Source organism: Amblyomma maculatum, unplaced genomic scaffold, assembly GCF_055883805.1.
Source record: "Amblyomma maculatum isolate TAMU_Amacu unplaced genomic scaffold, ASM5588380v1 scaffold_15, whole genome shotgun sequence".
NCBI classification, from domain to species: domain Eukaryota; kingdom Metazoa; phylum Arthropoda; class Arachnida; order Ixodida; family Ixodidae; genus Amblyomma; species Amblyomma maculatum.
The window spans coordinates 2329804-2345295 of record NW_028146740.1 but is presented as its reverse complement, the minus strand read 5'-3'; the positions used below and the strand labels follow the sequence as shown (position 1 = coordinate 2345295).

At 45.2% G+C, this 15492-nt stretch overlaps 1 protein-coding gene across 1 annotated transcript in view; it reads right to left on the bottom strand.

The window, feature by feature from the left end:
- LOC146171939 (transmembrane protein 117-like) overlaps nt 1-15492 on the bottom strand; it is a 438815-nt gene that overhangs the window by 264982 nt on the left and 158341 nt on the right. The window contains exon 5 of the mRNA XM_084586209.1: nt 1773-2268. Coding sequence (XP_084442335.1) covers nt 1773-2268 — 496 coding nt within the window. The remainder of the gene's footprint in view (nt 1-1772; nt 2269-15492) is intronic.

The following is a 15492-nucleotide window of genomic DNA, read 5'->3' as shown; positions in this document are numbered from 1 at the left end:
GCCATGAAATACCTAGAGCAGCTGAATATAAATATCTGGGGGTATGGGTAAACGAAGGATTGGCGTACATTGGAAAGCATGACCAATCACTTAAGGCCAAAGCGAGAAGGAATGCCGGGATAATGAAGCATAAGGCATTGTGGGGATAAAATAGGTGCGAGGTTTTGAGGGGAAAGGAATTATGGTGCCCGTACTTACTTTCGGAAATGCGGTTTTGTGCCTAAAATCAGAGGTACAGTCGACATTAGAAATAAATCAGAGATCCGTCGGACGATTAGCCCTAGGTGCCCACGGCAAAACTACAAATGAGGCGATACAGGGAGATATGGGCTGGGCATGTTTCGAAGAACGGGAAGCTCAGAGTAAAATATTATATGAGGAACGCCTGAGAAAATTGGACAGTAGCAGGTGGGCAGCTAAAGTATTTAAATACCTGTACTTAAAAAGCGTGGACTCACAATCAAGAAAATGAACTAGGAAACTAACTAGTAAGTATGCTAGTCACAAGGACGGAGAAATAAAGAGCATTAAGCAACAGGTGAAAAACACAGAAGGTAAAAATTGGATAAATTCGATGGAAAAGAAACAGAGTGTGGAATTATACCGAAAGTGGAAAATGCTGATCAAGAAGGAAGATTTCTTTGATGACTCAAGAGGCAGTGCCCTACTTTTTGAAGCTAGATCAGGGTGCCTTAGAACACGCAGTTACAAAAAGAAATTTAAAAATGGAGATGACGCATGTGCTATATGTGGAAACTCCAGTGAAACAATTGACCATATTATACTCGAATGTAATGGTATCCGTCCGGAAGTTGATGCAGACGCAATCACTGTTCCTGAAGCTCTGGGGTTTAGAGATACCAGTGGCCGGGTGAATAAACCGGCGGTGGAAACTAGCAAAAAATGACTGGAAGATTGGTGGCTTAAAAGCAGAGAAGTGACATAATGTTAGTAATGTAGGAACAAAAATGTAATAAATAGAATGATGGTTTAGTTAAACATTCTAAATCAATAATTAAGATATATGGAGAAAAATGAGCATGATAGCTACCAGCCCGTTTCAAAGGGGACGCTCCTATATTCCATCCGGCAGCGCGCATCAGATGTCTCGCGGTCATCCGAAGCAGCAACCTCAAGGGATGTTTCTAACATCTTTCTTTCTTATTTGTTTCTTAGACATTTGCCTAAAAGGAGGCTAAAGGCGCCTGACGTGGCCTCAGCACCCTGCTACATGGAAACAGATTAGATTCCAGGGCTGGGTGGGCTAACGGTGCGGCCTAAGGGGGGGGAAGACTCATGTGGGAGGGAGGGGGGCGCTGCTTTCCAGGAACGGCGCAAAATTGTGAAATCAGCAGTGAAGTTGGGGGGTGGGCGAAGGAGGCCTGACGGTTGGGGCGCTTGCTTAGAAATTTACGGTAGGTTTTTGAGAGCTATAGTTTGTGTCTCCTGTGCATTCTTTCCATGAAAGACCATTTCTTAGTGCGTTGTACTGCCTGATGTGTGTAAAATAATTTATTGTGAATTTTTAATGTGCTGTTTTGGTTTCCAAGTTTAAAATTTCGGTCCTCGTTGCCAGATATTATACGTTTGTTACTTGCACGTCTGACTTGAACCAATTTTGCCGTACAGTACGACTTTGTATTGAATACAACTAAACGCACGGAATGCAACAAAGGCACATTCCCTCCTCACACCATTTTTATCAACTACAGCTAGCGATATTTCGCATGTTTTAGCAGCTCAATCAGCTCAATAATACGCAAAAACCTCACCATCCAGGCGGTGAGGAAGTCCCCCAGCCAGGTTCCACAGGCGGCCACCTTCATGAAGCTGGCATTGGTGACGCCCATGAGAGCGTTGATGCGGAAGGCGTCAGGATGCGGGTGTGCGCTTAGCAGCAGCGCATTGTATACCAGGGAGAGCATGTACACAAACACCAGTGCAGTTAACAGCATGATCATCCAGGTGCCCTGCTCCTCGCGAAACATCTTGAGGCGGAACAGGTTGCGCAGCAGGAAGTGGTGGATGAAGTACTTGCCACACACTAGTCCACAGAAGAGGGCCACCAGCCAGAGGAGCACCTTGGCACAGCGCCAGCCCCACTCGGGAGGGTACTTGGTGCACACAAAGGAGAACACGTTGCCAAACACAGGGATCTCCGACTCGCTCCGGCTGTGCGAGATGGGATCCTCGGCAAACACCAGGAAGTTGCAGAAGATGACAAAGTATGACACAAACAGCCGCGCGTACGGATGCTGCAGGAAGTACCTGCATATAAGGGGTTTCCTTAACGCCACAGGCTACAAAGAAAGCATTCAGAAACCAGGTTTCGTGCCATCACCACTAGCAGAGCTTATACTGTAGGCTTTCACTTCCAGGGAGGAAAGAAGGGTGAGGAATGGCCCGGGTGGCCATTCACATGTGAACTGCACTCGCATAAACCAAGTATCACAATCACTGGTGAATTCTTCATTTTGTATTTTCCACAGTGCTCCAAGAACTTGGGGAAAGTAGCAAGCAATGCAGCGTTGCGTGTGTCTTGTCTGATACAGCCACACTGCCCCCATCCATGCACTGCAGGCATATCTGGCCATCTCCGCACCACAATAACACGTGCTGTGATGTCAACAGAAAATGCAGCCCTTTTTAGGGTTCCAATCAATGAGTGAGTGCACTTGAGTACACACCGCCTTCTGTCAGAGGCAGCACGTGATGCACGCACGATCTGGCTATATCAGATTACCAGCATGACAGCGCCACACAAGACACCCCTGTTCTCTACAATGTTGCACACAAGCCACCTTGTGTGCTTCCTTTTGCAGAAGCATGCTCTGCTCTTTTTATTTTTCTTAACAGTGCTGCAAAGATGTCTCTGAGTGCAGAGTCATCAAACTCACCATTGCTCTGCACTCACCATCACCAAGTTCATTGCAGCCAAAGGAGACACATCAGCCAGTCCGCCTTTCAACAGATTTCATTTACAGTGAGTCCTGTGTATACCTGCCAACCTATTGATAAAACCCTCATAAGGACCAAGAAGGGATGGCAAATAGCTACGCTTCTCCAACTTGGTGGCGAGTAATAAGAAAAAAAAATTAATCAGAGCAAAAAACCATGAATGCATCATCCTGCGCACTGTGCTCAGCCCTGAACCCCAGACCCAGAGGAGCGTCTTGTGCATTCAGCGTTACTACCAGAAATTTGGACAAAGCGTTCTGTGCAAAATCCAGAATGGTGTTGGATGTGCCTCACTGTGCAAGAAAACGCGAGCGGTGCATTTCCTCAAAGCGACACACAGCCCATCACACTCAGGCGCCGGCACGATATGCATTGTACGATCACACTGTTCCCCGCCAACGCTAGGCCTAACATTCATCGCAATATGCTTCAATAATGTGCCTGCCCCTATCGAAAAACCCACCGTAGATTACCATAAGACCACCATCGTTTTGTGGTGGGTTTATGGTATTTAGAGTGGAAAAACGGTGGCCATGGTCATTTTTAAGCATGCCCATCATGGGATGGGCATGCTTTATGGTGGTCAATCTCGACCACCATACTGCCCACATCATGACCACCGAAAAATAACCATGGCCACCATTTTCCACCTTAACCACCAAAAACCCGACTGAATTCGTGGCGCCACGCTGGCGATGGTAGCAAAAGGTTACATGGTGCGTGATCTTGCTTCTGTGGTGGATACGGTGGTTATGGTTCTCTACGGTGGGGCCATCGTGGGGCAGTCTTGGTGTCAAGGTGGTCAAGGTGGGCGGTAATGAAGAATGGCGGCCAACTTGGCTGGCTCATCTCGTGCATATATGCGCACCATATGGCGGTGTGGTAGAACGAAGTATATAGATATGTCCGACGTATCGAGTCGATTCTTGAGCATTAAAGTGCACGTGGTAGAATGTCCTAAAGCCACGTACGTACGACAAATATGCCAGTTATGCTGCTCGCCTTATTCCCCGCAAGCGAGCGTGCAGGCTATATTCGAATGTACATCGGATGCTACATCGGAAGTCGCGATCGCGACGAGAAGCTCACTGGTTTTTCACGCCTCCTCTGCCTTCCCACAAACTAAGCAGGTTGATGTCTGCATTGGCCGGTAGTGCGTGGCGGGTGTGCACCCACGCAAACGACAGCGGCAGTGTCTACGATTCGCACATCGCCGTGTACAGCGTGCTTGTATAATCGCGCGCCGCCCGCAATCAACGACCGTTCATCCGCGAGGACTGGCCTAGGAAGACGTTTTAATCTTCAAGGAGAACAAATCACTTCATTTATAAAAGATTATACGTCATAGCTAAGTCAACAGGTATGCCGCCGCGATGTCTATGCACGCTGACCAGAGCTGGTGAGCGAAGCTACACGGAAAGTCAGAAACATGAAATATCCGTTTCAGGTAAGCTTCGCTTGTAAACTGGGGAAAACATGGCGAAGCCCCACCACATAGCTTTGTTTTCTCGCAAAATATCTTATATAGAGATTAATACAGCTCGGTTGAGGTGAAAGTAAGCCGAAGAGCCTTCGCTCACGCAGCCGTTGCCGCAGGTTTCATGTGTACGCGTTGCACAAAATCAACGCAATTTCGAATCTCGCAAGCTACTCTGCAGCACCACGATGTGGTGGTGCTTATGCGCATTTGGCACAAATCAAGGGGTCTGCGCTCGATTGTGCTAGGAAATGATAGCAGCGCCGCGACGAGAAAACTGGGGCATCGAGGTCGAAAGAAAAATGAAAACCCAGCTACTCAGCTTGCGCCTTGCTCATGTATACAGACATGACATTCGCTTCCAGGGAGAACAGTAGTCAGCCTCTGCTATGAAAATGAATGCAATGCAAGTTTTGTCAGAGGTACCTATTACGGCTGGAAAAGCAATTTTCTAGCACATGTGCAGTAGCAGTAGTGTGTAATTAGTTTATTATATATCCAAAAGGAAGGAAAAGGTGTTTGTCAGCCCCGGTATCTGCTATCTGATATCTGAAGCACCTGAATTGGGGCGGCAGAAATAAATGGGTAGTGAGGAAGCAGAAAACGAAATCAAAGAGGTGAGCGATAGGGAGAAAAGAGGAAAAATAAAGATATTGTTACGGACGACAAGGAAGAAGAAGCGGGCAGTGGCGCGGGAAGGAGCGCTCGCGCTAGGCCTACGAACATTCATTAAACGTCATCTACCATCGCCATCGGTCATGTTCTGTCTCCTGTCTTCATCGGCTTACCGCTTCGTAACATTTGGTTGGAGGTGCGGCGTATGACATCCCCATCCTCGCCTTGGAGCATCGAGGCCATCTTCAAGCCGGAACCATCACCGAGGGTCCAGGGACATCGCCGAGCAGCTTCGCCCCAGCCCTTCAAGCCCAGACCTGAACAACTATCACCGCCCAGCCCCCAGCCCGGACCTGAAGACAAGGAGAACAGACATACGAATCAGAACCGAGACGAATGACCCGAATGACCCGAAGGAACCGATGGACACGAACACGCAACCCCCGCCCAAGCTGCCCGACGTGACCTCGAGCCATCGGTCCCATGGACTCTGGTGACGGATGGTTGACAGCTCCAAGGGAGGCGGATCACCCACGCATCAGACATCGTACCGGCAAGCCGTTCTATTCTTCCTTCTTCCTCTTCTTCTTCAAGCATCCAGACACGCCCATCATCATGCCATAAAATCATTAACATCGCTAAACTTCCTCGTCCACGATCGGGACGATCGCTCGGTGGCCTCGGGTCATGTTACGGACGACAAGGAAGAAGAAGCGGGCAGTGGCGCAGGAAGGAGCGCTCGCGCTAGGCCTACGAACATTCATTAAACGTCATCTACCATCGCCATCGGTCATGTTCTGTCTCCTGTCTTCATCGGCTTACCGCTTCGTAACAATATATACACTATGGCACAATCTGCAGAATCGCGGGCCTTAAAAATAGCTCCAAGTGCAGAGGATCAAAGGTATGTGCAGTAGTGGCGTTTCCACATCGTGAAACAAGCTCCATGCTTGAGCTAGCTGCATATAAGTGGAAGTGGCACATAATATGGAATTAGGGAAAACAACACTGCATGTACTGCCGTTCTATTTCTCCTTGTGAATGTTATGCTGACCCTCATCAGAAGTCTAAAAAACAGTACAATTCATACAGAGGCTCTCTGAGAGTGCACTTAATTTGAGCACTACATTCCAGCAAAACCCTGTAACACTTTCCATAGGGACATTTTAAATGATGCAACAGCCACATAAAATCTTTTGTAGCCATAGGATTCATTTTGGGCTTAGCTGCAACGAGATTGCTGATGCACGAAAACGTAAGGAAATAAGCTTCAGTAAAACAAGCTTTTGGGCGAGTTGGTAGCTTACATTCGACATAGCCGCAGCGAAAAAAACACAATCAGTAACACAATCAAAAGCAGTAATCAAACAGCACGTGAGCTGCTAGAGTCGTATTATATAAGAAAAAAGGGGGGCAACTGTATAAGTGTGGCTTCTATCGTTTTGCACAAGTCTGAATACGAGCTTTTCTGCGCCAGATGAAATGTATTCTCCTGTGCAAGCTTCGTTTTCGTTTGGCATTGGCACATGTGTTTTTTTTTTGTTTTTTTTTTATATATATATATTTTTTTCTCTATCTATCTCTATCTCTATCTATCTCTCTCGTTATACCTGTTGCGCGCATGCGCGTACTAAGCAATATTTTTCGCGTTCTTCTCAGAAATAAACCAGTTGTGAGTGCAGCGTTGGTCCTTGTGTACGTGTCTTCCTTCTGTGATTGTGTTTTTTTCGCTGCGGCTATGTCGAATGTAAGGAAATAAGCCTGTCCCAAAAACTGCGTAACGCCCAGAGTAATACCCCAAAGGTAAATAATGGTTGGCATATGGAATATGAAAGCAAAAAAATCTACCAAGCCATATGCTGAGTATGTAAACAGTAACAGCATTTTTCAAAGCAGCTTTATGCTGTCTTCAAACCTTGTAATGCGCATTACAAGGTACAAGGAGATCAATTAAGGGGAAATGAGGGTGCTCGTTATAACACATGAAGGAAAGAAGCCAACAGTCGGCGAGGCCAAGGAAAGCGTTGGGGGTGGTACTTTATGTCTTTCTTTTTAATGTTTACTTGGATAATCACAGAAATTAGTAATGTAATCTGTTTAGGGGAAGCACAAGAGAAACACAAAGTAGAAGAAAAAACAAAGTGCCGATGGTGGGAACCGAACCCACGACCTCCGAGTATCGCATCCGGTGCTCTTCCAACTGAGCTACTTCGGCCGCAGTCCCCCCTGCTACTTGGTTGGGTATTTAAGTTGTCTGTATACGAACCTTGAGAGTGTTCACCAGCGCCACCCTCAACCATAGCGGATGACCAGGCAGTTGAAAGCTTCTACGAAGATGTAGAATCGGCAATGCGAAAAGTAAATTTACAGAGCTTCTTCTTAGCTAGTTGGTGTCTATTCAATATAAGATAAAGGCGCCAAAACAACACGCACACACAGAAGAAAATTAGAACGGGACAGAGCGCCTCGCATTCGGGAGGTGCCGGGTTCGATCACTGGTGGCGCCGGTTACCCACCGGTTTTTCAATGGGCACAAGCTTTCCCCCGGCCTGGTGCTCGGCTCTTCTGGGTTGAAATGCTTGGAAAAAGGGCCACATAATGGGCTTTTGCCGCGCGAGCCGGACTTATTGTTGTCCGATGGCGGGACTATTCTACTTTTCTTGTGTGTGTGCGTGTTCTTTTGGCGCATTTAACTTATAATGCTAAAAGTAAAGACGCAGTATACTGTACTAATGGGCGACTTCAATGCCAAGGTAGGGAAAATGCAGGCAGGAGACCAGGCAGTAGATGACTATGGCATTGGTTCTAGGAATAGTACGGGGGAGTTACTAGTTGAGTTTGCAGAGCGCAATAACTTAAGAATCATGAATACCTTCTTCAGCAAACGGAAGAACCGAAAATGGACATGAAAAAGTCCTAACGGGGAGACTAAAAATGAAATTGATTTCATAATGTGTTCAACCCCCGCCATTATGCAAGATGTAGAGGTAATCGGGAAAGTGCGATGCAGTGACCATAGGATGGTGAGGTCCCGAATTAGCCTAAATCTGAAGAAGGAACGCGACAGATTAGTAAGGAAGAAACCCATCAACGAATTAGCGGTGAGGGGGAGGGTAGAAGAGTTCAGGATCTCGCTACAGAATAGATATCAAGCTCTAACCGAGGATGGCAACATTACCCTAGAAGCAATGAACAATAATTTCAGAGATATCATTACTGAGTGTGCGGTATAAGTAGGCGGCAGGATAGAGAGGATACCGGTAAGCTGTCTAAGGAGACCAAAGATTTGATTAAGAAACGCCAGAGTATGAAAGCTTTCAATCCAACAGACCAGATCGAATTGGCCGCTATATCAAAGCTAATCAATAAGCGCAAGGTGGCCGATATAAGGAAGTATAACATGGAGAAAATTGAGCATGCTGTAAAGAACGGGGGAAGCCTTAAGGCGGTGAAGAAGAAATTGGTCATAGGTAAAAAGCAGATGTATGCGATAAGGGACAAGGCGGGCAACGCCATCACGAATATGGACAAGATAGTCAAAGTAGCCGAGGAGTCCTATACAGATCTCTACAGTAGCCAAAGTAGTCAGGACCGTAAAGAGATTGGCGGTAAGGAAAAACGGTCAGACGTTCCACCAGTGACGAAGGACGAGGTCAAGAAAGCATTAGAAACTATGAAAAGGGGGAAATCAGCTGGAGAGGATCAGATAACTTCAGATTTGTTAAAGGACGGGGGGTATACCGTGCTAGAAAAACTGGCCACCCTGTATACGCAATGCCTGGTGTCATCGACGGTACCGGAACCATGGAAGAATCCAAACATTATCCTCATTCATAAGAAAGGGGACTCTAACGACCTTAAAAATTACAGACCAATCAGCTTACTGTCTGTTACGTATAAGGTATTTACTAAGGTAATCGCTAATAGAATCAGGACAACCTTAGACTGCAATCAAGAAAAGGATCAAGCAGGTTTTCGGAAACTGTACTCTACTATCGCTCATATCCATACCATCAATCTGGTGATAGAAAAATGCTCGGAATACATAGCATTCATTGATTACGAAAAAGCATTTGACTCAGTTGAAACCTCGGTAGTGATGCAGGCATTGCCAAATCAGGGGGTGGACGAGCCGTACGTGAAAGTGCTGGAAGATATATATAGTGGCTGCACAGCAACCATAGTTCTGCATAAAGAAAGTAACAAAATTCCCATAAAGAAAGGTCTTAGGCAAGGAGACACAATTTCCCCAGTACTATTCACAGCTTGCTTAGAGGAAGTATTCAGAGACTTGGAATGGGAGCAGCTAGGGATAAGGGTAGATGGAGAATACCTCAGTAATCTGCGATTTGCTGATGGCATTGCCTTGCTAAGCAACTCGGTGGATGAACTGCAAATAATTATTGATGACCTAGACAGGAAAAGTAGAAAGGTAGGCTTGAAAATCAATATGCAAAAGACTAAGGTAATGTTCAACAGCCTCGGGAAGGAACAGAGTTTACATTAGGTAGCGAAGTACTGGAAGTAGTAGGCGAATATGTCTGCTTAGGACAGGTAGTAACCGCAGATCCAGACCATGAAAAGGAAATACCAAGAAGAATAAGATTGGGATGGAGCGCATTTGGCAAGCACTCGCAGATTATGACCAGCAGCTAACCGGTATCCCTCAAGAGGAAAGTATACAACAGTTACATCTTACCTGTACTCACCTATGGGACTGAAACGTGGAGGCTAACCAAGAGAGTTCTACTTAAGTTGAGGACAACTCAGAGGGCTATAGAACGAAAAATGATAGGGGTAACATTAAGAGATAGGAAGCGTGCAGATCGGGTCAGAAAAATAACTCAAGTTACCGACATTCTAGTGGAAATTAAGAAGAAATGGGCATGGGCACGACATGTAGTGCGAAGAGAGGATAACCGATGGTTGCTTATGGTAACAAACTGGATTCCAAGGGAAGGAAAGCGTAGCATGGGGCGGCAGAAAGTGGGTGGATGAGGTTAAGACGTTCGCAGGGGTCAAGTGGATGCAGCTAGCACAGAACCGGGTTAAGTGGAGAAATATGGGAGAGGCCTTCGCCCTGCAGTGGGTATAGTCAGGCTAATGATGATGATGATGATGATTAACTTCCAATGGTGTTGCGGATTTCTCCACGACAGTTTGTTTTCACCGCATATGTCGAGTTTTCGTGCCATTGTCTTCTGAATATTTTATCTTTATTTATTTATTCAAATACCTCATGGGCTTCAATTGGAGTATTATGTGAGGGGGGTACATAACTGGGATGCGAAACATAAGCAAGTAGAAGGTGGGTATTTTAACATCATTATTTTCAAAACGTTATCGTTATACAATGGCAAACAACCACAAGAAAAGAAAAGAGAACAAAATTTGAAAAGCACACTACAGAACACACTTCAGTAAAAACACACTTCAAATCAAAATGCTGCTTATTTTTTCTTTGAAAATAATATAATCTGAAAATTTTCACATTTCAGTCAAATTTTCGTGGCAAACATCTACTGGATGGCGATGATGTAGCGCCGATAATTGACCGTTAAATCTGGTTTATTTTTACATAGGGCACTGTGAAAAATAATAAATCCCAAGAATTTGGTTATCATAAGCAATATATTGTTATATCTGGTATCGTTATAAGTGGACTGCACTGTAATCGCACAGTCACATATCATACATGCTTTCAATGGTCGAAGTTCGCCAATGAACCAAGGCAGTAACCTGTTGAAATGTTATCGTTAGTCAGGACGGTAGCATGCAAGGCTGATCAGCAAGACAGGAATCGATGCGTTCCAAAAGGAGTGGACTGTCAAAAGCGGGGGTATCGGTGAACGGTGCCCTGATTAAAACTATCTTCAGAGCAATAATTTTGTCCTGGTAGTGGCCAACAAGGCTTCACCGTCATGCCAAAAACGTGCGATGCTAAAGCGAGTGATGCCAACAATTTTAGAGCAGTAAAAGCTGCCTCAATTTCAACAAGACCTCAACTGGAGTAAAGAGCAAGACACTGGCCTTTTTCAGGAAAAAATGCCCCCGACCCATTCTTAACAGCAAAGACACACAAACTGGATGTGCCGTTCCGAGCAATTGTGACCGATGTTCTTCATGGCAGAATGGCAGCACCTCAGCACCTTCATGGCAGCACCTCAGCTCTCTGGATGGACCCTTTCATGGTGGTCAATTCGAGCATGGCAATAGGTCACTTCCAGCAGTATAACCGCCGTTCGGGGGTAGACGTGGAAGGCCTGTTTTATTCCATTCCCCAGCCTGAATTATTAGCGGCAGTTCGAGACTTCATTGAACAATCACGGCCTCTGCAATTCCAGAATTCTTCAGCTTTATGTGTTGACAGCTTGATGGAACTACTATCATTTTATCTTTCTTCCACTTTTATAGATTTTAACGGCATACCATTCATTCCAAAGGTGGGGGTTTGCATCGGTTCTTGCATAGCACCTATTTTAAGCACAATAGTTTGTATCCCAGTGTGCAACCGTAGTAACACGTGCATTTACGCAGCTATAATAATACCTAAAATTTTTATCTATGTTGACGACTACCTAGTAGTTGTCAGGTAAAGTGCATTTCAAGATAGGGAAGCCTCAAAAATGTGCTTGACCTGTTTTGGGTTAGCTCAAAGGGGCTTCTTTTCACTCATGAGTTGCCAGAGGACACAGCCTTCAGTTTCTAGATGTGTGTTTGCTCTTCTGGGAGGCACATGCATGTTGCAGCTACAGGCAGCGGTCGAAAAAAGTTTTGAGGTATGATTTGGCCCAATCAAGATTAGTAAAAAGAGCTGCCTATGTGCTGCTCTCACAAAGTCGTGTGCACCCATCATGGCCACCAGTGTGCAGTGCCAGATTGAACGCCTGAAAGCCGCTGGCTACCCGAACGAATTCCTGGATTCGGTAGCGGACAAGCTGTTCCTGGAAGTGGAGAGCGAGAAACGTGGGCAGCCACAGCAATCCAGAAAGCCTGTGTCCTATATCCATGGTTTCTCTCATCGCCTGAAGAAGGTTGCAGGAATGTGCGGTGCCCCTGTCGTCTTCAATGACCCTGAAAGTGTTGTAGTGGCTTTGCCCTAAGTTAAATGGGCGTGGCTTTGACGCGTGCACGAAGAAGCATGACACCTGCTTCATCCCCTGTAGGACGGGGGGACATATACAAGATGTCGGAAAACAGAATAATGGCCAGTTAGATGAAATGAACGGCGGCACAAACAAGAGACACCACACAAACATGCGACAATTATCACTCCGACCCCAACACGTGGGAAAAGAAGCGCCAACATCAGGAAAACAGACCAGAAACCCCCTGCAGTTATATATCTCTCAGCAAAAGCAGTGTCAAACAACCGTAGCAAAAGCAGAATCAAATATATAAAGCAAAGGCAGTCAGAAATCTAAAAAAACAACAAAAAGGAAAAAGATAAAATCAATACCAAAATTAAAAACCCGCCTGAACAAGCAACAGACGGCCGCTAGAAATGCGGGCCTGAAAAGTCGCACACTACATAACGTCATAAAGAACTACCAAGAAAAGAAACTTCATTTCTACGGAGCGATACAGAAGAGTCGCTAAATGCTTCTTTTTTGATAATGAAAGCTTCAAAAATTTCACGTGCCACCCGATCGCGACTCCTGCCCAGAATCTTTATTCTGTTAATTATTGGCTCACACTTGCAATCTTTACAGTGGGTAGGCTAATTCGACCCACCTCCATTTTCTAAAGATTTCTCATGCTCCCGTGCCCTGTCGTTAATGCAGCAACCCGTCTGGCCTATATAGACCCCTCCACACGTCTGTGGGATTTTGTACACCACTCCGACGGCACAGGAAACAAAATGCTTGCCGTGCCTCTTTTCGCACAGGGCTTTCTCCTGGCCAATTTTCGAACATAATCCGCTCAGCTTTTTGAGTGCGGGGAAAACGACAGGCACGTCGTACCTGCCATGCAACCTTCTTCAAGTTGTGCCCCACTCGGTGAATATATCAGCATATTGACGAAAACAGCACTCGCCGAAGTCACAGACGAAAAAGAAAAACATTGACGTTTCGGCACCGCTACGGGTGCCTTGTTCACAATGGAAATGAAACGAGATGGGCCGTTGCTTATGAAGTTAAAGTGCTGCGTACAAAGTGCATGTACATCTCGGGTAGATTTCCCCGCGTCCTGTTTATCGCTTGTCATTTGGATGTGTAATGATGCCTTGAGTAGATAACAGTTTTTCCCTTTCAAGTATCTGCGCGGAATACCAGTCAATCAGGTGGCCCGTGTCTTGATTGTGCTCTGCTAGAGCGTTAGAAGTCACTTTTTTGTTCTTCACGTCACGTTGGGACGACTTGGGACGAATATAGGGGAAGACTTGTGGTCGCCTTGATCCCGGCTAAGCATATGGGATTTTTTTCTTTCACTTATTTGAAGAAGGGTCTCCGCTATGCTGCAAACAACAAAACGCGAGAAGCCAGCCATTTCAAGCCTTTCGATCTGATTGTTGAAGCTAGCCTCAGCTATGTGAGCACAAGACTCAATGGGACCGAACACTGGCTAGAATATGTCATGAGATTATGGTGGAGATAAAAATACCTTGCTCACATAGTGCGAATCGAGCACTGTATCATCAAAGAGGCTTTACAATTTTAATTTGAAATTGAAAATCGCATAAAAGCAACTGAGGCGCTATCTAGTGGAGAAATCCTATTACTTTGAGTGTAGTACCCCACGTGACATGTCAGCAAAATATCGCTGATTTTCGTAACTGCACACTGTTCTGTTTTTTTTTTTCTAGGAGTTTCAAAATAACAGCTTGAGGGGCTAGTTGGTGCTGCATAATACCCAGATATGTGGCGCAACAAACACAAACACATGCGAAGAGACACAACACAAGAGCACATAACCAACTGTACCCACACTTCCTCTTCATCACTCCTCTTCTTCTATATCCAAGTACATCTTTATCTTTTTCCCCAGCCCGCTTTATCTGCTATCTTTCTGTTCAAGGAGAGACGCTCACAAGCTGGAATCTTGGGTGGTACACTATATTTTGGGCCCTTGTTTGCAAGAAGGCTTGCTTGGATGTGTTTTTCACTGTTAAGACTTATAAGCCGGACTCGCTTTTCAGATGTACTGTGAGTGAACGTGATGCGTGGCAACAGTAGATAAGCCGGTATCTTCTTAAATATTTAAAAGGTTTGGAGTTTGATGATCCCTTTGCTACTAAGAATTCTTTTGAAGTGATCAATTTTTTAAAGATCAGACCAATCTTGGGTACTTTTTTTCTATCGATGTAAAGGATTTGTTCTATTCGGTGCCGCATAAAGAATTGCTTGTATCGGTGCGGGGATGTATTCAACGTAATGGAACTTCAGATTTTCAGAACTCTGCTGGTGTCAATGCTGACAATTTTCTTGCCCTGCTCGCGTTTTACCTTAAGTCTACTGTTGTGTCGTTTGGGACAGATATGTATGTGCAGAGAAGGGGGCAACGCAGAAGTCATGCGTTAATTGCCCCAGTTTTGTGTAACATCTTTTTGTCTTCTGTTGACAGAGCAATTTATGCATCCGTTAATGGTTCAGGTTTTAAAATATTTAGATATGTTGATGATTTCTTAGTCATTTTGGGTAAGGGTTCTGCAGTGATTCAAAGTGTGGAACGCGCTCTTTCTATTTTTAGGATACAAGGAAAAGGACTTACTTTTACTCATGAACTACATGTGGACAACAAGTTGCAGTTTCTAGATTTAAATATGAAAATTTGTGATGGGGAAGTGCGTTGGAAGTATTTTCCCAGGGCTAAAAAAGAGCTACTTCCATATGGTTCAGCCCATTCAAAGACTGTTAAAAGATGGATAGCTTCCCTTTGTTTGTAGTCGGCCCTGTTAAAATCATGTGAACATATGGCTGAGGATAGCTTCAATAATCAGTTACAAAGGCTTCAGGTGGCTGCTTTCTCGGTTACGATTATTTTTGGGGTAGCAGAGTTTCTGCTTCAGAAAATGAAAGAAAAAAAGAAGGACTGCAGATAAGTTGAGAAATAAACGCCCACAAGTGATACCTTATATTCATAGAGTGGCGCTCTGCCTGAAAAAGGTGGCCGGTAGGTGCGAGTTGTGTTTTCTGCGCCCGGGGTGGGTTGTGTGCATTAATAGGGAGGAGAAAGAAAGCACAATGCGATAAGAAGCATGTAAAGAGTTTCATTGGATGTGTGGTGGGAGTGATTTAAGAGATTCCACTGACGTGTGGTAAAGTATATATAGGGCAGACTGGAAGATGTATCAAAGATAGAATAAGGGAACATGAGAAGTCCATAGAAAATGGGAAGAGGTCAAATTTACCTCTGCACTGTCAGAAGTGCAAGTGTCAGCAATTGTTTAGCAGGCTTAATATTTTAGGGAAGAGTCAGGATAAGATGGCGCGCGAAATTTT